Source organism: Dryobates pubescens, chromosome 20 (assembly GCF_014839835.1).
Source record: "Dryobates pubescens isolate bDryPub1 chromosome 20, bDryPub1.pri, whole genome shotgun sequence".
NCBI lineage: Eukaryota > Metazoa > Chordata > Aves > Piciformes > Picidae > Dryobates > Dryobates pubescens.
The window spans coordinates 632,668-655,784 of record NC_071631.1 but is presented as its reverse complement, the minus strand read 5'-3'; the positions used below and the strand labels follow the sequence as shown (position 1 = coordinate 655,784).

The 23,117-nt window shown below is 64.2% G+C and overlaps 4 protein-coding genes across 4 annotated transcripts; 1 reads left to right on the top strand and 3 right to left on the bottom strand.

Moving 5' to 3' along the window:
* Nucleotides 1-971: 971 nt before the first annotated feature.
* Nucleotides 972-1,712, top strand: SFN (stratifin). Its single transcript, XM_009908463.2, has one exon. The coding sequence runs from the start codon at nt 972-974 to the stop codon at nt 1,710-1,712; it is 741 nt and encodes a 246-aa protein (XP_009906765.1).
* Nucleotides 1,713-7,761: 6,049 nt separating this feature from the next.
* GPN2 (GPN-loop GTPase 2) lies at nt 7,762-12,286 on the bottom strand. The gene is made up of 5 exons (XM_054171045.1): nt 11,861-12,286; nt 10,226-10,382; nt 9,432-9,592; nt 8,745-8,875; nt 7,762-8,339 (listed from the first exon to the last, which is right to left on the bottom strand). Exons 1-5 carry the CDS (start codon nt 12,275-12,277, stop codon nt 8,267-8,269), a joined length of 939 nt encoding a protein of 312 aa, XP_054027020.1. The 5' UTR covers nt 12,278-12,286; the 3' UTR covers nt 7,762-8,266.
* Nucleotides 12,287-14,272: 1,986 nt separating this feature from the next.
* GPATCH3 (G-patch domain containing 3) lies at nt 14,273-18,476 on the bottom strand. Its single transcript, XM_054170678.1, has 7 exons — nt 18,113-18,476; nt 17,221-17,639; nt 15,677-15,851; nt 15,292-15,351; nt 14,917-15,035; nt 14,643-14,770; nt 14,273-14,530 (listed from the first exon to the last, which is right to left on the bottom strand). The coding sequence occupies exons 1-7, from the start codon at nt 18,465-18,467 to the stop codon at nt 14,311-14,313; spliced, it is 1,476 nt and encodes a 491-aa protein (XP_054026653.1). The 5' UTR covers nt 18,468-18,476; the 3' UTR covers nt 14,273-14,310.
* A 2,245-nt stretch (nt 18,477-20,721) lies between these two features.
* On the bottom strand, nt 20,722-22,360 carry NR0B2 (nuclear receptor subfamily 0 group B member 2). Its single transcript, XM_009908466.2, has 2 exons — nt 21,859-22,360; nt 20,722-21,002 (listed from the first exon to the last, which is right to left on the bottom strand). Exons 1-2 carry the CDS (start codon nt 22,358-22,360, stop codon nt 20,722-20,724), a joined length of 783 nt encoding a protein of 260 aa, XP_009906768.2.
* Between the last annotated feature and the right edge of the window lie 757 nt (nt 22,361-23,117).

Sequence of the window (23,117 nt, the reverse complement as noted above, 5' to 3'; positions counted from 1 at the left end):
GACAATCCCCCACCCCAAACTCTCCAGCGGCTGGAGAAAAGTCCCTGGTGAGATGCTGGGTGGAGAAAGGGGCAGTGGAGGAGCCCCAGGTCGGACCAGGTGGCCCTTGGGGTCCCTCCCAGGCAGACGAAACTTGGGGTCCCTCCCAGCCTGGCGTTCTGTGATGCTGTGATTCAGGTTGAGTGGGGCTGGGGGCGGTGCAGGCTGCGCTGCCGGGGGTTGCCCCTCTCTGGGGTGTTTGGGGGTGGCTGGTGGGGGGCGGCCCCGCTGCGCGGCGGCTCAAAGGCCGGCGCTGGGGCGGTCCCTCCCCGGGCACGTTGCTGAGCCTCTCTGCCTCGGTTTCCCCACCTGTGGGAATCAAATACCTGCCCGGCCAGCCCCGGCAATTACCAACGAGTTAATCACCACAGGAAAACGGCAGCGATAGGAGTTTTTGAGGGGGGGGGGGGGGCGAGGAGGAAACCATTTTTATGACCTGACACACCCCGTGCCCCATTTCTCGGGAGGGTTGGGGTGGGAAGAGCTGAACGCTGCCACATCTTGGTGTGATCCCCCGACCGGTACCCCACCTCCTGCCCCCTTCCCAAGCACTTGGACGGGCGTCCCCTCGGTGCCGGGGTGGGCGTTGGCCGGGGGAAGATCCCCAGGGCACCCGTGGGTGCTGCACCCACTGCCGACCCAGAGGGCAGGGCGTTGGCCGCCACCCCTCGCCCCTTCCCCAGCGCCCGACGCCTGCGGGCAGTGGATGATTCACGGCAATTTTCCTTTTAAGGCTGGGCTCGGTGGGGAGGAAGCAGAGGAGGAGGAGGAGGAGGGGGACACTCCTTCGACCTGGCTGGCTCCTCCTGCTCTCGCTCGAGGCTCCGACGCTCAGCCAAAAGCGAATCCCGGCGGCAGGGCTCGGCAGAGGCTCCGACGGCTCCCAGCCCCGCTCCTCGCCCCAGCGTCTGCGCCGCGCCCGCGTCCCAGCCATGGCAAGAAACCACCAAGTGCAGAAGGCCAAGCTGGCCGAGCAGGCCGAGCGCTACGAGGACATGGCAGACTTCATGAAGGCCGTGGTGGAGCACGGGGACGAGCTGTCCAACGAGGAGCGCAACCTCCTCTCGGTCGCCTACAAGAACGTGGTGGGCTGCCAGCGCTCCGCCTGGAGGGTGATCTCCAGCATCGAGCACAAGACCGAGGAGGGGGACGACAAAGCGCAGCTGGTGAACGAGTACCGGGAGAAGGTGGAGAGGGAGCTGAACGGCGTCTGCAAGAACGTCCTGGCCCTGCTGGACAAGTACCTCATCAAGAAGGCGAGCGACGCCGAGAGCAAGGTCTTCTACCTGAAGATGAAGGGTGACTACTACCGGTACCTGGCCGAGGTGGCCACCGGGGAGGACCGCAAGAAGACGATAGACAGCGCCCAGGAAGCCTACCAAGAGGCCATGGACATCAGCAAAAAGGAGATGCAGCCCACGAACCCCATCCGCCTGGGGCTGGCCCTCAACTTCTCCGTCTTCCACTACGAGATCGCCAACGCCCCCGAGCAGGCCATCTCCCTGGCCAAGACCACCTTCGACGAGGCCATGGGGGACCTGCACACGCTCAGCGAAGACTCCTACAAGGACAGCACCCTCATCATGCAGCTGCTCAGGGACAACCTCACGCTATGGACAGCCGAGTGCGCCGGGGAGGACGGCGGCGAGGCAGCCGAAGAGCCCAAGAACTGAACGGCCCCGCGGCGCCGGGACCGGCCCCCGCCCGCCCCCCTCCAGCCCCCCCGTCCGCTCACGCTGCTGGGCTGGGCTGGGCTGGGCTGGGCTGGGTTTGGTTGGGTTTGGTTCGGTTTGGTTTGGTTTGGTTGGGTTTGGTTCGGTTCTTTTTTTTTTTTTTCCCTTTGCCTGATTTTTTTTTTTTCAGGGGGGAGGGGTCTCAGCTCTCCCCCCCCAGCCTGGATGCCAGGAGCAGGGGCGGGGCATGTGTGGTGGTTGCTGGGTGGCTTTGGCACGACCACCCCCTCCACCCCCCCCCCAAATCTTCCCTCTCCCCCACACTTTTTGTCTGTGGGGTAGAAAGGGAAGGGGAAGGGGGGGCGGGGGGGGCTCCACCTCGGAGGGCTGCCAGCCCCCAACTATTTAACATTTTGGGGGGGGGGTTCCCAGCCCAGCACGTGCTGGCTCCAAACTCACCATTCCAGAGGGCTGGAGCCGCAGCGGGAGGAGGCGAGGGGCTGGGATGGGGTGAGAAGGGGGGTCCGGGCAGCCCCCACCCATCCCAGGGTTGAGGGAGGGGGTCGCCTGTTGCCAAAGCCTCTGTGCCTCTCCAATAAACCATCTCCTGCACGCCTGCCTCTGGTCTGCTTCGTCTCTCCCCCGCACACGTGTCCGGGCAGCTCCCGCCGCCGGGCACCGCTCCGCGGCCCGCCCCGGCAGGGTGCGGAGCAGTCGGATCCCCCGGGCTCCGCAGCGCCGCTTCCACTGCTCCCAGTCCCTCCCAGCCCCTTGATGGGGTCTCGGGGTGCCCAGCGAGCCTCATCCTTTGCCAAACCCACAGCCCGTGGAAGGGCTCTGCCTCCATGGGGTGAAGGTTTGGGCAGCCCCACGCAGCACTGGGTACTCTGTGGGGTGAACCGAGGACCTCCACCTCGCGGGGGGGGGGAGGGTGTCTCACCCCCTCGGTGCAAACCCAGGGTGCTCCAAACCCCACACTGAGGCCCTTGTGCAGGTCCCCAGCTCCCCCACCAGCTCTTCTCTATGTCCAGGGCGGGGGCCCTAAAGGAGCGTCAACAGCAACACAGGGGCGGCCCTGGGGTGTCCCCTGGGGTGGGGATGTCCCCAACAAGGTCTGGACGTGCTGGAGAGCGACAAAGTTCAGCACTTCGGGTCCTGGCATGCAGCCGGAGCCAAGGGTGCAGCTCCCAGAGCACAGCTCCCAGAGGACAGCCCCCATAGCGCAGCCCCCAGAGCGCAGCTCCCAGAGCACAGCTCCCAGAGCGCAGCCCCCAGAGCGCAGCCCCCAGAGCGCAGCTCCCAGAGCACAGCCCCCCCCTGCCAGCACGAGTTTCGACATGAAAAAAATAATTACCCTGAAGTGCAGGCAGGGCAGGCAGGGCTGAGCTCACCACGGCAGGCAGGGCTGAGCTCACCACGGCAGGCAGGGCAGGCAGGGCTGAGCTCACCACGGCAGGCAGCGCAGCCCGGGCTGAGCTCAGCACATCCAGGCAGGGCAGCCCGGGCTGAGCTCAGCGCAGTGGGCACGGAGGGGCTGGGCAGGCGCCGGCCTTGGATGGCAAACGCCAGGGTGCTGCAAGCGCCGGGACTCAGGATGTGTCCCCTCGCTTCTCTTGGGTCCCCAGCCTGGGGAGGTGGGGGACACGCCGGCCCCAAGCCCCAAGCATGGTTAAACCCCAAGGTGCCAGGAGCTCCTGGGCTTTGGGGAACCCGAGGCACAGCCCCCCCCGCACCCAGCTCCCTGCACAGCCACCGGCCGGGCACACGCAGGGGCTTGCCGGGGCTCTGCCGTGGGAAAGAGCTGGCAAAACCGAACCTGCTCACCCCAGGTGCCACAAATCACGGGGCACGGAGCCCAGCCGAGGGCATTTACCCCTGTGAGCCCCCCCGGCCGCCCCCCAGGCCCCTCTGCGTGCCCACCATGGCATCCCACGGCAGCCACGGTGGCCGTGCCTTGGCCCCGCTGACGTCCCGGGCAGGTTGCAATTCGCTCGGCAGGGCCAAGCCGAGCTGGGGGCCCCCGGCGGTGTCGGGGAGCCCAGGCTGTTGCCGGGGGGCAGGCCGGTGAGGGGCCCCGACGCTTGGCCTCCGCCTGGCCCTGAGCGCTCCCAGCCTGGGAACCGGCCCCAGCCCTGTAATTAGCGCACCGGGGCCGGCCGACGTGAAAAACCAGCCCAGGGCTCTGGCCGGCCCCGCAGCCGCGGGCTGGGGACACCAGCAGCCCGGGCTGGTTGTACTGGGAGGGTCTGAGCGGGGAGCTGGGGGCTGCCCCTGCCCGGGGAGGAGGTTTTCGCCACGGGGCGAGGTCAGAGGGGGCTCCCGCTGGGCGCCAGGGGGTTAAGCGATGTCACTGCAGCGCTGCAGCAGGAGCAGCGCTGCAGCAGGGGGATGCTCCCAGGCCTCCCAGCCGGGCCAGCAGCCTCTTGGGCCCCCGTGATGCATCCTGTGCTGCCGGGGGGGGGGGGACACCCCCCCCAGCCCCACCGTTTCATGTATGGCTGTGTGACCCAGATGGAAAGGACCAAGGTGACATTGGGACACCAATCCCTGTCCTTGTCCCCTGGCTGGCACACCCAGGAGGATGCTCTCATCATTCCTGGCACAGCACAGGAGGGGTCACAGAGCTGAGCTCCCCGGGGGGAGTTTTAGTGTCTTTAACAGCAGCAAAGGGCTGGGGGTGGTCTGGGGCCAGGCAGTGTCCTCTCACCCTGGGGCCACTCTCCCAGCCTGGCACCAGGAGCAGGGGCCTGGCACAGCCCATGCACCAGGGCTGTCTTCACTGTGGCTGGCAGCCACGGGGTTAAGGCTCCTGAAGAGGGTCTCTGAGATGCCACCTCCAGCCCTTGGCTCTGGAGGGCTGCAGGATCCACAGCCTGGCTTGTCCCTTGTCCTCAGGTCTGAGAGTCTCCCCTGCAGGGCTCCTTGCCTGGGGCTGGGGCTGGCCAGCTCCTGGCCGAGGCTGAGCCAGCCCCAGCACCTCCCTGGTGTGGCAGCACCCAAGGCAGACAGCAGTGCTGGGCAGCTGGCCCCGGGGCAGCGCTGGGGTGTCACCAGGGCGTGCCAGCCTTGTCCTGGGCTGGCAGGGGCTCTGTAGAGTCCAGAGAGGCTTTTTGATGCCACCACGTGCTGGGGCAACTCAGAGTCTTCAAGCAGCAGCCCCCTGGCCCTTCCCTGGGGCAGATGCTGTGGGGGTCCCACTGGCCCCATCCTCTGGGCTCTTCATGCCTGGGACCAGCCCAGGTCAGGCTGGCTAGGGCTCTGAGCAGCCTGCTCTAGATGAAGATGTCTCTGCTGGCTGCAGGGGTGGGGCTGAACCCGGTGAACTTTAAAGGTCCCTTCCAAGCCAAACCGTTCTGTGGCTCTGTGATTGTTTGGCCCTCCTTGTCCATCCCACAGCCCTGCTGAAGCTCCCAGCACAGCCCTGAGCCCTGCCAGCCCCCACTGCAACAGCTGGGGGCTGCCAAATCCTTTGGTGCCTCCACACTTGCTCAGGGCTGGCTGGGCCAGAGCCAGGTGCTGTGTTTTGGGCTGTGGGGAGGGAGCCTGCAGCTGCCTGGGGATAACCTGGCTCTGGGGAGCTGCTGTGGTGACACTTTGCTGGGTGAGAGCTGCACCAAGGGCTCCTGTGGTGACCTGGCTGCAAGACAGGGGTTGGGGCTGGGGAGGGGAACGCGGCAGCCCTCAGCTCAGTGGCTACAACCCAAAGCCAAACCCTTTCACCCCTGAACACAGGAGCTGGCACATGCTGAGCCTCACCCAGGAGGTCCCACGGGGAGCCAGAGTGGGCTCAGCCTCTCCCGGCGCCAGGCTCAGGGGGCCAGGGCAGGTAGGACCAGCTCTGCAGAACGCCTGTCCCCCCCCACCCAGGGCTGTGCCTGGGCTGGGTGACTAATCCTGGCCCTTTGCCCTGCCTGCTTGCTCAATGGGAGTGACAGCAGCCAAGGTGTCACCTCCCTCAGCCCCGGGGAGCCTGGCAGCGTGGGGACATGTGGGTGCAGGAGCTGGCTGCATGGCACACTCCGGGTTCCCAGCCTGCTGTACCCCTGCAGGGCCTTTTCCCTCTTCACCATGGCCAGCAGCAGGGAGGTTCAGCCCTGCCCAGCTGCAGGTCCTGCTTCAGCCTCTGCTTCCCAACCCTGGGCCGGGAAGAGACCCTGGGTGTGCAAACACTGCTGGGTTGGGGCTGCAGCTCTGCCAGACCTCAGCACTCCTCGGCTTGGAGCCAGCAGAGCTGCCTTCAGCTGAGAGGTTTCTCCCCTCTGATGTCCATTGTCCCCAGCAGCAGCACAGTGTGGCAGGGCTGGGGCTGCAGGCACCACCTGGGTGTTAAAGTAAAGCCAAAGAGCCACAGAGGCTTTGCTGGCCCTTGCACAGCTCCAGCTCGACCTCACCAGCCCCTTTCAAGCCACCAAATGGAATCTCTCAAAGCCAGGGAAGAGCTGACATCAAATCCACATTTTTATGCCCACAGCTTCCATTGCTTCCCAGCAGCTGCAGGTAGCCCAAGGTAGGGATGCAGTTTCAGCTCCAGCTGTGGTTTGATCGACTTCTAGACCCTCAGGCCCAGAGAGCACTGAAGTCCACTGCCAGAATGCAGCCAGGAATGCTGAGGGAGATCCCTGAGACTGTGGGGAAAGAGCTCAGGCACTGCCAGCAGCCAGGAACTTGGCTTCTGTGCTTGAAATGTGGGACCTGAGCTGCTCAGAGCAAAGCCTGTGGCTGTGTGCACATGGAAGGCTGTTTTCCTCTCCCTCCTCCCCCTGAGCTCCACCTGGTCTCCAAATCCTGTCCACGAAGCTGTGAGGGGCAGGAGAATTCCATTTCAACTCCCTGCCAAGTCCCTGCCAAGCAGGACCCCACTCCCACAGAGTCCCTGCATGGTCTGCAGTGGCTCTGCTGAGGGCTAGGCTGGCCCCTGCAGGGAGACTCCTTGGCTTGGCTTGTGCAAGGTCTTGGGCAAGAAGTGATGCTGAGTCTGCAGATGGAGCTGGGAGCTGGGACTCTCACCTGCTCCCATCCTCCCTGGCAGCTGCTGGGAGGCTGAGTGTGGACACTTTGCTTCTCACCACCCTGACCTCCCCCATTCACTGTGCTGAAGGACACAAGCTGCTGCCTGCAGAGGCTGGCACTTGGGGCAGGGGGCTACTGCCACCACCCTGAGGAGCTGCAGCTGGGTGGGAGTTGGGAATCCCACAGGCAGGAGGGGAAGCCTTGGGACTTCAGCACAGGACTCTTCTGTCCCAGGCTGAAAGAATTCGGCCTGGAGAAGGCTCCAGGGAGACCTTAGAGCTGCATCTCAGTACCTGCAGGGGACCTAGAGGCAGGCTGGGGAGGGACTGTTCAGAAGGGCTGTGGGGATAGGACAGGGGACAATGGTTTGGAACTGGAGCAGGGCAGAGTCAGGCTGGACACCAGGAGGAAGTTCTGCCCAGTGAGGCTGGGGAGACCCTGGAACAGGCTGCCCAGGTGGTTGAGGCCCTGCCCCTGAGACATTTCAGCATCAGCCTGGCTGTGTCCCTGTGCAGCCTGCTCTAGCTGGAGCTGTCCCTGCTGCTTGCCAGGGGCTGCCCAAGGTGCCCTTGGAGGGACCCTTCCAAGCCAAGGCCACCTGTGAAGCTGTGATCTGGGAGCTGAAGCAAGCAAGCCCAGGACAAGGAAGGTGACTGAGGGCAGCCAAGGCAGCTGCTGGGTCAGGCTCTGCCTGCTGCTGACTCACTCAGGGTCTTTCTTCATCAAAAGCCTCCAAAAGCCAACCTTGCAGTTTGTGCATCACCACCAGCCTGCTGCCCACACACCCAGCCCCAGCATCCAGCCCCTGGGGGGTGAGCTCCTTCCACAGCCCACGGTCACTCCTCCTTGCCCCCTCCCCAGCCAAAGCTTCTCCTGCTCGGGGGAGGTGACAGAAGGACACCAGGTCCCAGAAGGGGGCAGAAGCTGCCCTGACCCTCCCCCCAGAGGCTGCTCAGCCCCAGGCTGTGGAGCACTCCTGGGTTTATTTATTCAGTTTCAGCACAGGCCCAAGATGAAAGAGAGAGGAAGGTTTGTTTTATTAAGGAAGAGTCCATCATTAGCTGGAAAGAAAAGAAAACCAACCCTGCTCTGCCCTCCTCAAGGCAGGTCAGAGGCTCCTCGGCCTCTCAGCACGAGGCCCAAGCCTGCTCCTCCCTGGGACACCCAGAACTGGCTCAAGGCTCCCTGCAGGAGACAGCTCCAATTGATTTGTCTCTCTCTGGCTCTGCCTTGGTCACGAGGAGGAGGAGACCTGGCAGAGGTCAGGCTCCTGGCTCTTGCTCCTCCTCTCTTCTCCACCCGGCTGAAGCCAGCTCGCTGCTAAGGGAAGGCCTGGCTGGCCCTGGTGAGGCTCACAGAGCCCCTGCCCCGTGCAGCTGGGCTGCTGCACCAGAGGTCAAAGCCTTACAGAGAGGGAGGCCAGCAGCCAGCCCTCTGCCTGGGCAGCCTGGCCCCGGCTCTGAGTCAGAGGACGCCGAGGTGCTTCCAGGTGCTGGGAGGAAGAGCAGAGGTGTGAGAGGGAGCAGCTGTGCAGGGCGGGCGCCTCACAGCCCCAGCACCTCTTCTTCCACCGCCTTGTCCTGAGATTGCAAATACCTCTCCTGCACTGCCAGCGTGCTGATAGCAGTCATTAAGGCAAACAAGGGGCTGGGCTCAAACACTCCCTCCTGCCAGCAGCTCTCCACCTTCCCAGTGAGCAACCGGCCCCACACTAGCCTGGAGGCTGGCAGGGAGGCAGCAGGGCTCTGGCTGCTCCCGGGCCAGACAAGCAGAGAGGAATCGGTTGCACGGTCTGGAGGAGATGGAATGGCCCAGCCCAAGTGTGAGAGAGGAGAGAGCTGTCAGGAGATGCCTCCCACGCTGACAGCATCAATTAGCAGCAGCTGTGGCGGCTTTGGTGTGGACGGCCAGGGCCTGGCTGAGCTCTGTGCCTATCGCCCAGCAGCATCAGGGCAGCTGCTGCCAGCCCCTCCCCAGCCTGCCCTGGGGAGAGAGGAGGTCAAACCTGGCAGAGAAGGATACGAAGTGAAGTGGAAATCAGCTCCCACAGCTGCTGACATCAGGGCTTCCAGGCTCCTGTGCTCCTGGTCCCCGAAGGAGCAGCCGTTGGCCTTGTCCACGGCCTGCATCACCTGCCGCATGCTGGCCTTGTCCTGCGGGGCAGGGGCAGGGGTGGCTCCGGCCCCTGGCTGCAGGCAGCAGCTCCTCCTGGCCTTTACCAGGGATCTCCTCACAGGCTCTGGGCTACCCACCCAGTGCCCCAGGCCCTGAGGGGCCAGGGGCCAGCCAGGGGCAGGGAGCACATGACAGCCTCCGCCCTCTGGCTACCTTTCATCACCTCTCAGCCCATTTGCCTTTGCTGACAACTTCTGCAAGCTCCCAGTGAACATCTGCAGCTCCCCCACCCCAAGCTTCCCCTCCCAATCTTCTCATTACTTGGTGCTCCCTCATTTAAAACCCTTTCAGGTTGCCCAGATTTGAAATGCAGGCAGAGCAGAGCCCTAATTGCCCACCCTGGGGACACAAGGCCCACGCAGCCCCCAGCCCCTCAGCCCCTGGCTGCCACAGGCCATTTACAGGTCTGGCTGTGACTCCCTGGTCCCCTCCAAGCCTGATGGCTCCCAGCTGCTGTCATCCAGCTGCTGGCAGAGGTGCTGGCAGGGGTGCTGGCTGTGCCTCCAGCACTCCAGGTGCTCTCTGCCCACTCACCTGGACGTTGAGTGGCACAAAGGACACCAGGCTGTAGTCCTCGATCACCTCCACCAGCTTCTGGTTGAGGCGCCGGTAGTGCCTGAAGAAGGGGTCAGAAGCTAAATGGTCAACCAGGTAAGAGAGGTCCAGGACCTCTGTGTAATAATCCAGGTTGAAAGCTGCAGGGAAACAGCAAGAAGGCAACTTGTAAATGTTCACAGTGCAGTGAGAGTCACAGCAGCTCCCCAGCCAGCAGGGCAAGGGAGGGTCTCCTCCTGCCTCCACTCTGCCCTGGTGAGGCCACAGCTGGAGCACCGGGTTCAGTTCTGGGCTCCCCAGTTCCAAAGAGACAGGGAACTGCTGGAGAGAGGCTCTGAAGATGCTGAGGGGCCTGGAGCAGCTCTGTGAGGAGCAAAGGCTGAGAGCCTGGAGCTCCTAGAGGGGAGCTGAGCAATGCTCAGAAAGAGATAAAGGACCTGGTGGGGGGCAAGAGGCTGGGGCCAGACTCTGCTTGGCGGTGCCCAGGGACAGCACAAGGGGCAAGGGGCACAACGTGGAACCCAGGAGGTTCCATCTGAACAGGAAGAGAGGATGCTGGAGGCCTGGAGCAGGCTGCCCAGAGGGGTTGTGGAGTCTCCTTGTGAGGAGACACCCAGCCCCCCCTGGGCAGGCTGCTGTGGGTGTCCTGCTGGCGCAGGGGGTTGGACTGGGGGATCCTCAGAGGTCACCTCCCGCTCCCACCATCTGCTCTCCCAGCAGCACAGCCCTGCCCCCAGAGAGCTGGGAGCCCCTGGCCCAGCCCAGGGTCTCACCCAGCTTCCCATACTGCTCAATGAGGTCCATCTTGGAGAGGACGTTGACGTGGGGCAGCTCCACGTGCAGCATGGTGCAGAGCGAGGTGCAGAGCACAGAGATGAACTTGCCAGGGTCTGTGCAGTAGTGAGAATCCACCAGGTGCACTGCAGCCAGCTGGGACAGCAAAGACAGAGGGACAGCAGAAAGTCAAGCCTGGGACAAGTCCATCCCCCTCTGAGGTGGCTACAGACAACCTGTGCAGGCCTGGCTGCCCCCCACAGAGCTTCTCACACAGGGGAAGTGACCTTCTAGCTCCTGCAGTAGCAACCCCCCCTGTGCATGGCTCCACAATGCCCCCACTCACCTCCAAGGGCTGCCCAGGGCACCCAAGCCCCAGGCTGCTGGAGCACTGAAAGGGCTGTGGGGAGGCTCAGCAGGGTGCAAGACACTAAACCCTGCAGCTGCTCTTCCTTCCATGAGGGTTTCTTTCTCTGCAGATGGCATTCCCAGGCTTGTCTGAGCTCTGCAGGTTTCTGGGGGTGGGGGCTGGGGTTAACTCCCCTCCTGCATGACCCAGCTGCTTCCACAGGAATGCTCTGGGGCAGGGAGCACTCAGGAGCAGCAACTGCAGCTCACCAGGCTCTGCTGGCAGAGCCAACTGTTGTGTGGTCTGGAGTAATGCTTCCCAACTCCATTAATGAGCACTTTGATCCCCTGGGTTTTGTGCAGCTCTAACAATGGGATCCAAGATGTCTGTTCAGTCCCTGCCTGTTGCACAAGGCTGCTCAAAGTCACAGGCAAGCAGGGCTGAGTCACAGCTGTGCTTCTGCAGCACAATAAAAAGCCACTCTGGAGCTCCCAGGCAGTTGCTAAGCATTTGAAGCAGCATCAGAACAGCAGTGGAACCTCCTCCTTTCAGTGTCTGCCATTTCATGGCCATGCATTTGAGCAGAAGCCATTGGCTCAAGGGCAGAGCCCCAGTGCCACTCTCAGGCAAAGGAGCCTGCCCTGCCTGCTCACCATGCAGGCTTTGCTCCTTCCTGGCTTGGCCCAAATGCAAAGCAAATGCAAGGCAAGCAAGGCAGCGTGGGGCTGGGCTCTGCCCACCTGGGCCTCCTCATCTGCATCTGCCATTGTGCAAGAAAGCACAGAGCATGTCCTGCAAGGTGCAGAGTGATGCAGCTTGGCTGTGGCAGAGCCAGGCAGGGCCTGGGGGGAGACCTGAGCCTCTCTCAGCGCCGTGCACAGAGCCTCACCCAGCACAGGAAGCTTCCTCCCCGCTCCAAAACGCAGCAGGTCAAACACACAAGGGCTGTGCAGAGGAGCCTGGAGCACAGCAAGAGTGTGAGGAAGGAACCCATGATGGCTTGTGATGGTCCCACTGCATTAAACCCCCTGAGCAAGCCACTCTGGTGCCAGTCCAAGCACAGCATGGGGCAAAACTCCCTGCTACAGCTGCCTGCCATGCGAGCCAAGCAGGTCGCTGAGGCAGCCACAGCATCAGGGAGGGGGTTCAGCTGGAAAAGACCTTTCAGATAGCTGCTCAGCCACCAGCACCCACATCCAAAAGCTCAGGGCACGCAGTGCCCAGCCTCTGAGCCCCTTGCACAAGCCTGTGGGGCACCAAGGGCCGACCCCAGCCCCAAACCTACCCTGAAATTGCCCTTGGCCAGCTGCGCGAAGACGTTCTTCAGGGCATCGTGGTGCGTGTAGAGCTCCACCTGCCCCGGGCAGTCAAACAGGTAGTAGTGACCCCTGAAGGCTGCCAGCTTCTCCTGCAGCCAGTCACAGTTGGCCTGCAGGTACTCCATGCAGTAGAGCAGGCCCCCGTTGGGGCCCAGCGCCAGGCTCTCCATCACGTCGGGCAGGGTGACGAGCTGGGCGATGTCCAGGGCGCAGCGGTAGGGCAAGGCCTCGTTGGCAGGGTCCAGGTTCACCACAGCCACCTTGCGCCCCAGCCTGCCCATGAACTCCTGCATGCCCTGGCAGTAGGTCGTCTTCCCAGAGCCTGGAGGCCCAATCACCACCTGGCCAAAGGCCAGGGAGCTGCCCTTGCTGCCCTCAGACATGGTGGCTCATTGCCTCGCTCCTGCTGGCTGAGAAAGGACAAGGGCCCATTGGCCACTGGAGCTGCCTGTGGCCGCATGCAACCTGCTGGGATTCGCACCCAGGCAGTGGCGGGGGGCAAGGGAAGGTGCAGCTGCTGCCTCTGCCGCCCCCTGCGAGGCTAAGCCCTGGGACAGGGCTGATGTCACCCTCCAGCTGTGACTGGAAACAGGACCAGAGCTGTGCCTGCAGGACACAGATCCCTGCTCCTTCCTGGTGTGGGATCAGTCTGACCCCAGCTGGGTCCCTCCTGACACGGCAGTGCCCACACGTCCCCTCCCCGACCCCAGCACGTCCCCTCCATTGCTCCATGTCCTCCTTCACGGCCTCTCCCCTCCGTACCCATCCCCTACATACTGCACGCATCCTCCCCTCTCCCCCCTGCAGTCCTTCTCCTCCCCGTATCGCCTCCCCTCCCCGCCCCACATTTCCTGCATCTCCTCCTCCTGCTCTCTCCCCCAGCCTCTCCTCCTGCTCTCTCCCCCAGCCTCCTCTCGCCACGTGCTCCCTGCCCCCCGTGTCCCCCTCTGCCCCTTCCCCAGGCCCCTCCATCCCTCACCCCCGCCCCAGCTGACCGCTGCGGGTCCCGGCTCGCGGTGCGCCACCCCCGGTCCCGGCAGACCTGCCGCTGGGTGCTGCAGGCCACCCCCGGTCCCGGCAGACCACCCCCAGCTCCGCCAGGCCGCGTCCGCCGGTGCCGCCGCTGCCGGGCCCGGGTGGCCGCCGGCGCCCGAGCGCCGAGTTCCGCGGCGCGGCGGCGCTGCCGCTGCCACGGCGCCCCCTGGCGGCCGGAGGGACGCGCGGCTCCTCTGCCAGCCGCCGCACGAACCGGAGCCCCCGACCTCGGGACGGCCTCCGGAGACACAGGTTCGAGTCCCGGCTCTGGCCCTCGTCACAACCATCCCCACCGCTGCCGTCAAGAAGAGGGGAAAGAACTCCCTGTACCTTCCCCCGACACAGCCACAGCCAAGCTGGACCCTGCCAGCAGAGCTTCCAACCCATTCCCACTGACTCTGCAGCGCTGGGTCACCGCCGCCAGGGCTCTGCCCCCCCCCAGCAGAGGGCCCGCGGCAGGGGCACAGCGCAGGGCACAGCAGAGCCGCGGAAGGCAGCAGCCTCTGCGCTGCCCCCAGGGAAACGCCTCCCGCAGAGTTCCTCCGGAGGCCGCCAGGAGGAGGCTTTCATCCCCAGCGGTTGCTCCCGGGAGCGTGGGACCGGCACGCCCAGGCCAGCAGAGCTTTCGGCAGCACAGCTCCGGTGCCTCGCTGGCCCTGCCTGTGCTTGCCCTGCACGAGGGCTCAGGCAGCCACGAGCTGACCTAGCACCCAAGCTTGGATGATCCAAGGTTTAAACTGCCTGTCACAATCCACAGCCTCTCCCCCTCCCAACGACCAACCAGGGCCAGCACCACTCCCCCCTGCACTTACAGAGCCCCAAAACGGTAGCGGCTGGAAGGGACCTCTGGAGATCATCCAAGGCCAGCCTCTTGCCCCCCACCCTTCAGCTCTTGCTGAGCATTGCTCAGCTCCCCTCTGGGGCTGCTCTTCTCCAGGCTCTCCCCCCAGGGCTCTCAGCCTTTGCTCCTCACAGAGCTGCTCAGCATCTTAGTAGCTTAGAGGACAAAGAGTCACTGAAGCAATTTTTGTCACAAAGGTGTCTTCCAAAAATAAACATCTGAAACCCTGCTCCAAAGCCAAGCCCAGGAGCCAGCCTGTGCTTGTGTGGAGCAGAAGCAGCAGTGAGGCTGTGTGGCAGCCTCTGCTCAGTGTGCCTAGGCCCCAGTGAGCCTGGGCCCCAGTGAGCCTGGGCCCCAGTGAGCCTGGCCTCAATGAGCCTGGGCCCCAGTGTGCCTGGCCTCAATGAGCCTGGGCCCCAGTGAGCCTGAGCCCCAGTGAGCCTGGCCTCAGTGAGCCTGAGCCCCAGTGAGCCTGGGCCCCAGTGAGCCTGGCCTCAGTGAGCCTGGGCCCCAGTGAGCCTGGCCTCAGTGAGCCTGGCCTCAGTGAGCCTGGGCCTCAGAGCTCTGCAGAGCCCCCTGGGATGCCCGCACAAAGGCCATGTTCTGCCTGTACTTCATGGCGGTGGGGGGCTGGCGCCTGAGCAGCTGGTCCCCACTGTCCTGCGGGTCAGGGTCATCGTAGATGGTGGAGATGAGGATGGGAGCATCCTCACGGCGCTTCTTCACCCTGATGAAGGTTGGCAGCTTCTCCCCATGGTACCTGGAGCGGCAGCAAACACTTGGGTCAGAGCCGCTGGGGCAGTTGGGCCACCCCCAGCTCCCCCAGGCAGAGGCTCTGAGCACAGGCAGGCAGGGCAGGGGTGGGCACCTACCCCAGTCCCCTCTTGCATCTGGGGTTCTGACCCTCGTTGTCCAGAGCTTCTGCCATTCCAGAGCTGCTGCTGCCCAGCCCCTGCCCCTCCGTCCAGCCCTGCTGCTCCAGCAGCTTCCTGCCAAAGCCCTGGGAGAGGGGAAAAAGCCATCGGAGTTGCCGGACAAAGGCCATCTCCACCCGTGCCCCCTCCCCACACCCAAGACCTCTCCTCCTCCTGACCCACATCCCTCAGGCATCACCCCACAGCCTGTGCTGTGCCCTGCAGAGCTCACCTTGGTGTACCTCTCAAAGCTGCCAATCTGCCCTGGGGCAGAGCCACCCTCCAGGCCGCTGCGGCGCCGCTGCTCCAGCCTCATCCGGACCGAATCCCGAGCATCCTTATCACCTCCATCTGGGGAGGAAGGAGCAAGAGTCAGAGCAGCACAGCTCAGGACAGCACTTTGCTGCCCTCCTTTTGCCCAGAGAGGCAGGCAGCAGGGAAGCAGAACCTGTTCTGTTTGGCAGCTCTCACTGCCAGACAAGAAAAACATCATCTGAGGTACACTGAGGGCTTGGCCCCTTTCAAAGGGTGGCAGAGCCCCAGAGCTCCACACTGCACAGATCCAGCAGGCTCCCAGCTCCCCCTGCAGCAGGCTCAGCCCAGGTACCTCTGTCATAGTAGATGCTCATGTCCACGTCCCAGTCGTCTGCAGTCTGCTCATCAAAGTCTGCCAAGAGAAGCAGAGCAGCAATTTTGGTGATGGCTCTGAAGTCTGACACGCAGGAGCTGGCTGCTGGTGGCCCAGGTCCCTGCCCTCCCTAACGAAATGGGAAGGAATCTCTGCTGGAGACTCCCCAGAGCCCACAGAACAGGCTGCAGCAGGAGCACTGGGGGGCTCTGGTGCAGGTTCTGTGCTGAAGAGCAATGGCAAGGTGCCCACACCTGCAGCTGCTGGGGGATGCTCCCATGGGGGTGCTCCTGATTCCCCTGCAGGGCTGGGCCCCCAGCTCCAGGGGTTAGGTTGTGGCTCAGAGCACAGACACCAAAGTTACCTCCATTCTCCTCTTGCCAGTACTGAGCATCTGTGTAGAAGACCAGGCCAGAGCCTCCCTTCTCCCACTTGAGCTCAATCTCCTCCTCGAAGAGCCTCTCCTCGCTGCGCTCCTGCTTGGTCACATCCTCGTGCAGGGCCTCGTGCCGCTCCCACTCCTCACAGGTGTCGTCGTCCTGCAAAGGAGGTACTGGAGCCTGGCTGGGTGCCAGCACCCCCAGCACCCAGCCTGGCTGGGTGCCAGCACCCCCAGCACCCAGCCTGGCTGAGTGCCAGCACCCCCAGCACCCAGCCTGGCTGGGTGCCAGCACCCCCAGCACCCAGCCTGCTGCCCCTTGCCCTGACCCTCGTGGCCCATCTCGGCGCCGTCCCTCCCGAAGAGCTTTGTCAACAGAGCTGGTCCCAGCCTGCTGTCTTCAGGCACTGACATGACTGGCACCATGACCTCACCCCCTGACTAATGCCATCCTCAGAGTCAGCAGAGAGGTGGTGAGAAGCCTCACGTCACACCCAGGGCACGCCGGCAGCCGCGGCCCCGCGCCCAGATGCCCATTTAAGGAGCAGCTCTGCTGGGCTCCAAGTCAGCACCAGCAGCAAGTTAATTCCACTCCAGCTGATCCCCAGGCAGACTGTGTGGAGGTGCAGGCAAGCAGCTGGCTGGCACAGACACAGGCCAGGCTGACAGCTTTACTGCTGCCTGCCCAGCTCTGGGCAGAGCCCTCCAAGGAAGACATTAAGCAAGGGACAGCCACAAGAATGACTTAGAGAGGCAGGAAACAGCCTGGGAGAAACCTCCAGAGGAGTCTGTTTAGTCTGGAGAAGAAAAGACTGACTGAAAAAGTTTGTCAGGGAGGGAACAAAGAGCTCTCTGTGTCCACTGTTGCCAGGGGAAGCCTAATGGGAGAAAATTGCAGCAGAGGTTTGGCAGCTCAGTTAATTCTGCTGGAGCAGGGAACGGGAATGGCTTTGCCCCGGGACTGTGCTGCCTGTAATGACAGAGGGCTGTGGGAAGAGGCCAGACAGGCGTCTGGCAGGTGGAGGCAACAAGATAGTCCCTGGAGAGCCTGTCCAGCCCAGTTTGCCAGGAGTCTTTTGTCACTAAAGCCACTTCTCTCACAGTGACTAACTTCACTCCCAGGAGCATTCCAGGTCAGCCATTGGGACAGCTCTGTGCTGCCCAGCCTCTGCCTGCCTCATTTACAAGGGAAAGCAGAGCTGGGACCATCTGCCAGGCAGCAGGGCTGAGATCTGCTCCCACAGCACCAGCCTGCAGCTCTGCTCCCTTTGGGCTCCACAGCAACCCAACCCTTTGGGCCCAGCACCAACCAAACCCTCTGGGCTCAAGCCCTGCAACCAGCTCAGTTTGGCCAAGCAGCTCCAGCAGGCTGAACCCACACCAAGGGGCTCAGTGCACCAAGAGGTGAGCCCAGGCCTCCTTTAAGCCCATTTTCAGAGGGGCTCAGGAGGAGCTCTGGGTGCTGTCAGCCCTCCCAGCCTCACAGCTCTGATGGCTGCGCCTGGACAGCGCTAGAAAAATCCACTTACATCATCTGAGTGTGACTCCTCTTCCTCCTCTTCCTGCCCCTCTTCATCCTCCTCAGCACTGGCTGGGTGAGTCAGCTCAGCTCTTGCCACAGGCCCCTCTCCCTCTGTGATCTCATCCCCTGCAGCAGTGTAAACTCTTTCTTCCTCTGCAGCCAGCTCAGAGTCCTGGTACTGGAAGGGCACATTCCCATACCTGCGGCTGGAGCCTGTCCTGGGGAAATCCAGCTGCAACTTCTTGATGATCCGTGGGGGCAGCCTGCAGGCCCGGATCAGCTCCAGGAACACTCTCAGGGGGGTGCCCACGTTGCCATAGGGCATGAAGGAAGGGGGGTTCAGCTCGGGCAGCCGCTTCAGCTCTGCCTCTGTGACAGACTCCCCGGCAGCTGTCTGCTCCTCACTGCTGGGAACTGCCTCTGCGCCTGGGGGAGACAAGGAATGGTGCTGCAGGGGCAGGCACTGCACCAGGGAGGGATACATCAGGGTCCTCACAGGCAGGAGGGGCACAAGCAGATCCCAGACCAACCCTCCTTGCCTCATTAAGTCTGGAGAAGGCTGAGGGGAAACCTGCCTTCTCTCTACAGCTCCCTGAAAGGAGGGGGCAGGGAGGTGGGGGGTGGTCTCTTCTCCCAAGTCTGAGGTGATCGAAGGAAAGGAAGTGACCTGAAATTGTGCCAGGGGAGGGTTAGCTGCTGCCAGAGCAGCCAGGGTCTGGCACAGGCTGCCCAGGGAGGTGGTGGAGTCCCCACGCCTGGAGGTGATCCAGAAACCTGTGGCCATGGCAGCTGGGGCCAGGGTTTGGGTCCGAACGGGTCCGAAGGGGTCCTCCGAACCCTTCCAAGGCAAGAGCTGAGGCGAGGCCCGACCCCCGCCGCCCCCCGGGGCCCGCTCGTACCTGCGCCGGGGCTGACGCGGACCCTGCGGATGAGGCAGCGGCCGGGCAGCGCGGCGCCGTCGGGCCCGACCCAGCGCTTGCCCGAGTACATGCGCAGGAAGCGGCGGCCGCGGCCGGGCCGCACGGCCACCAGGCAGGAGCAGGTGCGCGGCGCCGCCGGGGCCTCCCCGCCGCTGCCCGCCGGCGGGCGCTCCGGGCGGTGCCGGTAGTGGAAGCAGAGGAAGCCTCCGGCCTCCAAGAACTGGCTGAAGTAGGCGCGGAGCTGCGCGGAGCGCAGCACGGCCGGGATGCCGCTCACCAGGCAGTACCGGGCGGCGGCGGCGGCGGCGGCGGCGCTGCAGCTGGGCGCAGCCATCTTGGCCCCGCGCCGCGCGCGGGGATGGCGTCACGGAGGGCGCCGCCTGGTGGCTGCTTGGCGCTCTGCAGCCTGGCTCGGGGCTCAGCGAGGGGCCGGGGGGTGGCCAGTGGGGGCGCAGGGAGTGGGGTAGCAGGAGGTGGCCAGGTCCCAGTGGGGGCACAGGGAGTGGGGTAGCAGGAGGTGGCCAGGTCCCAGTGGGGGCGCAGGGAGTGGGGTAGCAGGAGGTGGCCTGGTCCCAGTGGGGGTGCAGGGAGTGGGGTAGCAGGAGGTGGCCAGGTCCCAGTGGGGGCACAGGGAGTGGGGTAGCAGGAGGTGGCCAGGTCCCAGTGGGGGCACAGGGAGTGGGGTAGCAGGAGGTGGCCAGGTCCCAGTGGGGGCGCAGGGAGTGGGGTAGCAGGAGGTGGCCAGGTCCCAGTGGGGGCGCAGGGAGTGGGGTAGCAGGAGGTGGCCGGGTCCCAGTGGGGGCGCAGGGAGTGGGGTAGCAGGAGGTGGCCTGGTCCCAGTGGGGGCGCAGGGAGTGGGGTAGCAGGAGGTGGCCAGGTCCCAGTGGGGGCACAGGGAGTGGGGTAGCAGGAGGTGGCCAGGTCCCAGTGGGGGTGCAGGGAGTGGGGTAGCAGGAGGTGGCCAGGTCCCAGTGGGGGCACAGGGAGTGGGGTAGCAGGAAGTGGCCAGGTCCCGGAGCATGTCCTGGGGGGTGGCCAGGCTTGGAGATGTGTCACAAGCCATGGAGACAGCCAGGAGCTGAGTGAGGGTCACCAGCTCAGGTGGGAGGCGCAGCCCTGGGGGTGTCAGGGGGTGTCTGGCAGCATCTCAGCTCCCTGTGCCCCGCTGCAGCCCAGCCCCTGGGCTTGGCCCTCTTGCTAAAGTCCCAAGGCTGTGTGGTGCCCCCTGGTCTCAGACCTGCCTCATGGGCAGAGCCTCCCAGCCAGGGGACCCCGCAGTGCCCCCCTGTCCCCAGGCACGGGTGGGACTGGTGGGGGGGTGCAGGCCCTGGGAGCTGTGCCCTGTGCCCAGGTGCCCGTGGCAGCAGGGCTGCTGGCACCCCGTGTGCCCTGACTCACACGCCAGGGCGCGGCAGGCTCGGGGCTGCCCGTGGCTGGCGTGGGGCTGTGGCAATCACCTGGTGAGTCAGGTGGAAAACCACTGTCACGGGGCTGAGGTCAGCTGGGAAGCTGCTGTCACCCTCCAGCAGCAGTGGGAGGCAGGGGACAGCCTGGCAGTGCCATCCTTCCTGCCCTGGGGTGCTGGGGGTTTCCCATGGGGGATGTGGCACGGGAGGCTTCGTGCAGCTGGGCCAGGCAGGGCACACTGGGAGGCTTTTAGGTCTCTTTTCTCACCCCCCCCCAGAATTGAACACCCTCTCCTGGGAGCCACCAGCAGCACCTTCCAAAAGGCAAAACAGCTTACTACAAAAGAAATAATTTATTGCATCTTATATACAGACCACAGAAAAGTTTGCTTGGAAAATACTGACACAGACTCCTGGCAGGAGCTGCAGGCAGGAGGAGAAAGCTCTCCAGGAGGACACCTGGCTCTAAGTCCAGGCAGCACCAAACCAGCTCAGGTCGTCCCTGAGCACTCACAGCTTGGGCTTCACACAAACAGAAGCAAGCCCCCGGCTCAAGGTGATGTGCAAGAGCTTTAGGTGCTCTTAATGCACCCTGTTGTGGGAACCAGATGGTCTTCAGGGTCCTCTCCAGCCCCAAGTGTGCTGTGATTGGCTTGCTCTGGGAGAAATCCTGGGGGATTTCACAGGGAGAAACAGCACAATCCAGGACAGGGCATGAGAGATGCATCTGCAGCCCCTGCAGACTCAGTCCCCTGGCTGCAGCCCTCTCGGTGCCTCAGAAGAGCTTCCATCAGCACTGCTAAGACTCCAAGCACAACAGAGCAGGACTTCACCCAGACCTAATCCACAGTGTCTGCTCCCAGGAAGCAGTCTCCCCAAGCCCTGTCCTGCCGTGGGCCTAAGCCCCATGGAGCCAAGCTGCCAGCAGTCACCGGAGGCTGAGCTGCTCTGAGCTGCAAACACTCCCTGGGACGGAGACCGGCAGGGGTGGAGCAGGAGCTGCTGGGAAGCTGACCTGGAGCGGTGGCTCCGTGCTCTGCAGCAGCCCGGCTGCAGCCCCAGCCCCGCCGAGGCGCAGCCCCCTGCGCGGTCCAGGGCCGCCCTCGCCGCATCCCCCTGCCCAGCTCCGCGTCGCCGGCTGGGGGCGGGCCCGTGGGGAGCGCCCCCGGGGCTGGAGGCTGCTCAGCAGGCCCCGGGCAGGCTGGGGGCCAGCTGCCCCCCGGCGATTTCGTAGAGCATCTCCGCGATCAGCTCCACGATGTCGGCGTTGCCGATGACAGGGCGGAAGAAGAGGTTGGTGATGAGGGCAGGAGGCATCGACTTGAGGGTGGAAGCCACCAGCAGCAGGCGAGCGAAGCGGCCCTGGTCCTCGGGGTGCAGCGGCTGCAGCACCTCCTGCAGCGCCCTCTGCGCTTCCCGCTGCAGCCCCTCGATGTACAGCGAGGCCCTGAGCCCAGGGACATCTGCAAGCAGAGAGGAGGCCTTGAGCAGCCTGGGCCGGGGGGAGGTGACCCTGCCCAGCGTGCCGGGGAGGAGCCCCTTGGGCGGTCTTGCACGCCGGCCCCTGCCGGCCCTGCGCTTCCCAGGCTGCCCAGAGAGGTGCAGAGTCCTCATCCCTGTAACCTTCCCAGGTCAGGCTTGGGGCTCTGAGCAGCCTGCTCTCGCTGGGGATGTCCCTGCTGACTGCAGGGCCTTGGAACTGGATGAGTTTTATGGTGCCTTGCAACCCAACCCATGCTGGGACGCCAGGAGGGGCAGCCAGTGATGAAGGAGGCTGGAAAGTAGTCCTGGGTGCCTCCTCCTCCCACCCCTCCCCTTCCCCATGTCCCCAACAGGGTCTCTGAGGTCCAGCTAATGAGATGTGCCCAGTGCTAATGAGCCAGAGCTGTCACAGGGCTGCCCTCTATGGGAGGAAGTCATCAAATCCTGGGGTCCTTTCTCACCTGTGGGGCAGGCAAAGGGCTCTGGCTTTTGCCACCCTGACCTCCCCCCTGCTGTGTCCTGGTGCGTGGGGACATGATCAGTGTTCAGGTAACCAGTTCTGCCCATGCTGATGGACTCCAAGACCAGAGCACTGTGTTTGGAGGCTGCTTTGGGCACAAACAGGAACCCAGGAGGCTCCACCTCAACATGAGGAGAAGCTGCTTTGGTGTGAGGCTGCTGGAGGCCTGGAGCAGGCTGCCCAGAGAGGCTGTGGAGTCTCCTCTGGAGAGCTTCCAACCCCCCCTGGCCACTGTGCCCCTGGGCAGGCTGCTGGGGGAGCCCTGCTGGAGCAGGGGGGTTGGGCTGGGTGAGCTCCAGAGGTCCCTGGGCACTCACCAGGATTGAAGAGGATGGCTCCCTTCAGGTAGGCATATTCCTTGGGGCTCAGGTCCAGGCTCCAGAAGGTGTTGAGGCAGCACTGCAGCCGCTGCACGGCAGCCAGCGTGGGCTGCGTCCGCTCCGGCTCCTGCCGCTGGCGCTGCCCATCCAGGAGGATCTTCTTGAGCATGCTGGGGGCTGGGGTCTCCATCACCTCGAAGGTCACCATCTCCTGCACCAGCCCCAGCAGGAAGAGGGGGACCCAGCAGCTGTCCAGCAGCAGGAGCTGGTCCTCTCTTGGCAGCAGGTGGAAGGAAGGGAGGTTCCCGATGAAGCTGATGGTTTTGACCAGGACGTTGGAGGCGGCCTGGCAGGTGGCACGCGGGGTGCGGAGGCAGACGGTGCGGCGCTGCTGGCACAGGCAGCCCTGCGGGGCCCGGCTGAGGTTCTGGCTGAGCAGGGTGTAGAGGATGGCGGTGTGCCTGTCCTGGCTGTGGCACTGGCACCTCTCGCACTCCATGGCCGTGCTGCCGCTCGTGGCAGGGCTGCAGCCTCCGCAGCAGGAGAGAGCCCCAAACCCTCTCCCGGCGCCCTGGGCCGGCTCCGAATCCTCCTCCCTGCTCTGCCGGCGCTGGGCTGCTGGAAGCAGCTCTTATAGGGCTGGGCGGCTGCTGCACCTCCCCTGGGCAGCCTTGACCGCCTGGCACGGAGCAGCCCTCGCTCCCGGGGCCCAGGCAGCCCTGCCCTGATTGGCTGTGCCCAGCCGGCTCCCGCAGAGGTTTTCTCAATGGGCTGCGGCGGGCAGGGGCCGCGGGTTGGGCATCTTATCAGCATCACCCCCACGGTATCAGAGTCATTAACCTGGGCTGCACCCTGGCACCGAGGCCCCGCTGGCACCGGGCAGCTGTCTCACACACAGGGCACTTGTCTGGGGCCTGCCTTCAACGGCCTTGGAAAGAGCAACCTGGAAGTGGCTTTATCAGAGGCTGTTTGCTTAACCTCGCTGACAGGAGGCTGTTGGGGTGAGGAAGAGGAAGGCAGTGAACCACAGGCTGTGGGGTGCAGCCCCGGCCGTGGCCTTCGGCTCACAGCTCCCCCAGGAAACGGCGCAGGGCAAAGGGCAAATGCTCAGATTTTCACCTTGAATCATCGAGGACTTTTCTCCAGTGAGCAGCAGAAATGAATTGGGAAGCTGCTGGTGAGGCCACACCTCCATGCTGGGCTCAGTCCTGGGCCCCTCAGCGAGACACTGAGGTGCTGGAGAAGTCCAGAGAAGG

Coding starts and splice junctions, on each gene's coding strand:
- SFN (XM_009908463.2), top strand. CDS start 972: ATGGCAAGAAACCACCAAGTGCAGAAGGCCAAGCTGGCCGAGCAGGCC.
- NR0B2 (XM_009908466.2), bottom strand. CDS start 22,360: ATGGAGTGCGAGAGGTGCCAGTGCCACAGCCAGGACAGGCACACCGCC. Junction 21,003..21,858: donor AGCCATCCTCTTCAATCCTG/GTGAGTGCCCAG, acceptor CTCTGCTTGCAG/ATGTCCCTGGGCTCAGGGCC.
- GPATCH3 (XM_054170678.1), bottom strand. CDS start 18,467: ATGGCTGCGCCCAGCTGCAGCGCCGCCGCCGCCGCCGCCGCCGCCCGG. Junction 15,852..17,220: donor AGGAGTCACACTCAGATGAT/GTAAGTGGATTT, acceptor CCTCCTTTGCAG/GACGACGACACCTGTGAGGA. Junction 15,352..15,676: donor CTGGCAAGAGGAGAATGGAG/GTAACTTTGGTG, acceptor TTCTCTTGGCAG/ACTTTGATGAGCAGACTGCA.
- GPN2 (XM_054171045.1), bottom strand. CDS start 12,277: ATGTCTGAGGGCAGCAAGGGCAGCTCCCTGGCCTTTGGCCAGGTGGTG. Junction 9,593..10,225: donor TGAGCAGTATGGGAAGCTGG/GTGAGACCCTGG, acceptor GTTTCCCTGCAG/CTTTCAACCTGGATTATTAC. Junction 8,340..8,744: donor GCTGATTTCCACTTCACTTC/GTATCCTTCTCT, acceptor GACTGCTATCAG/CACGCTGGCAGTGCAGGAGA.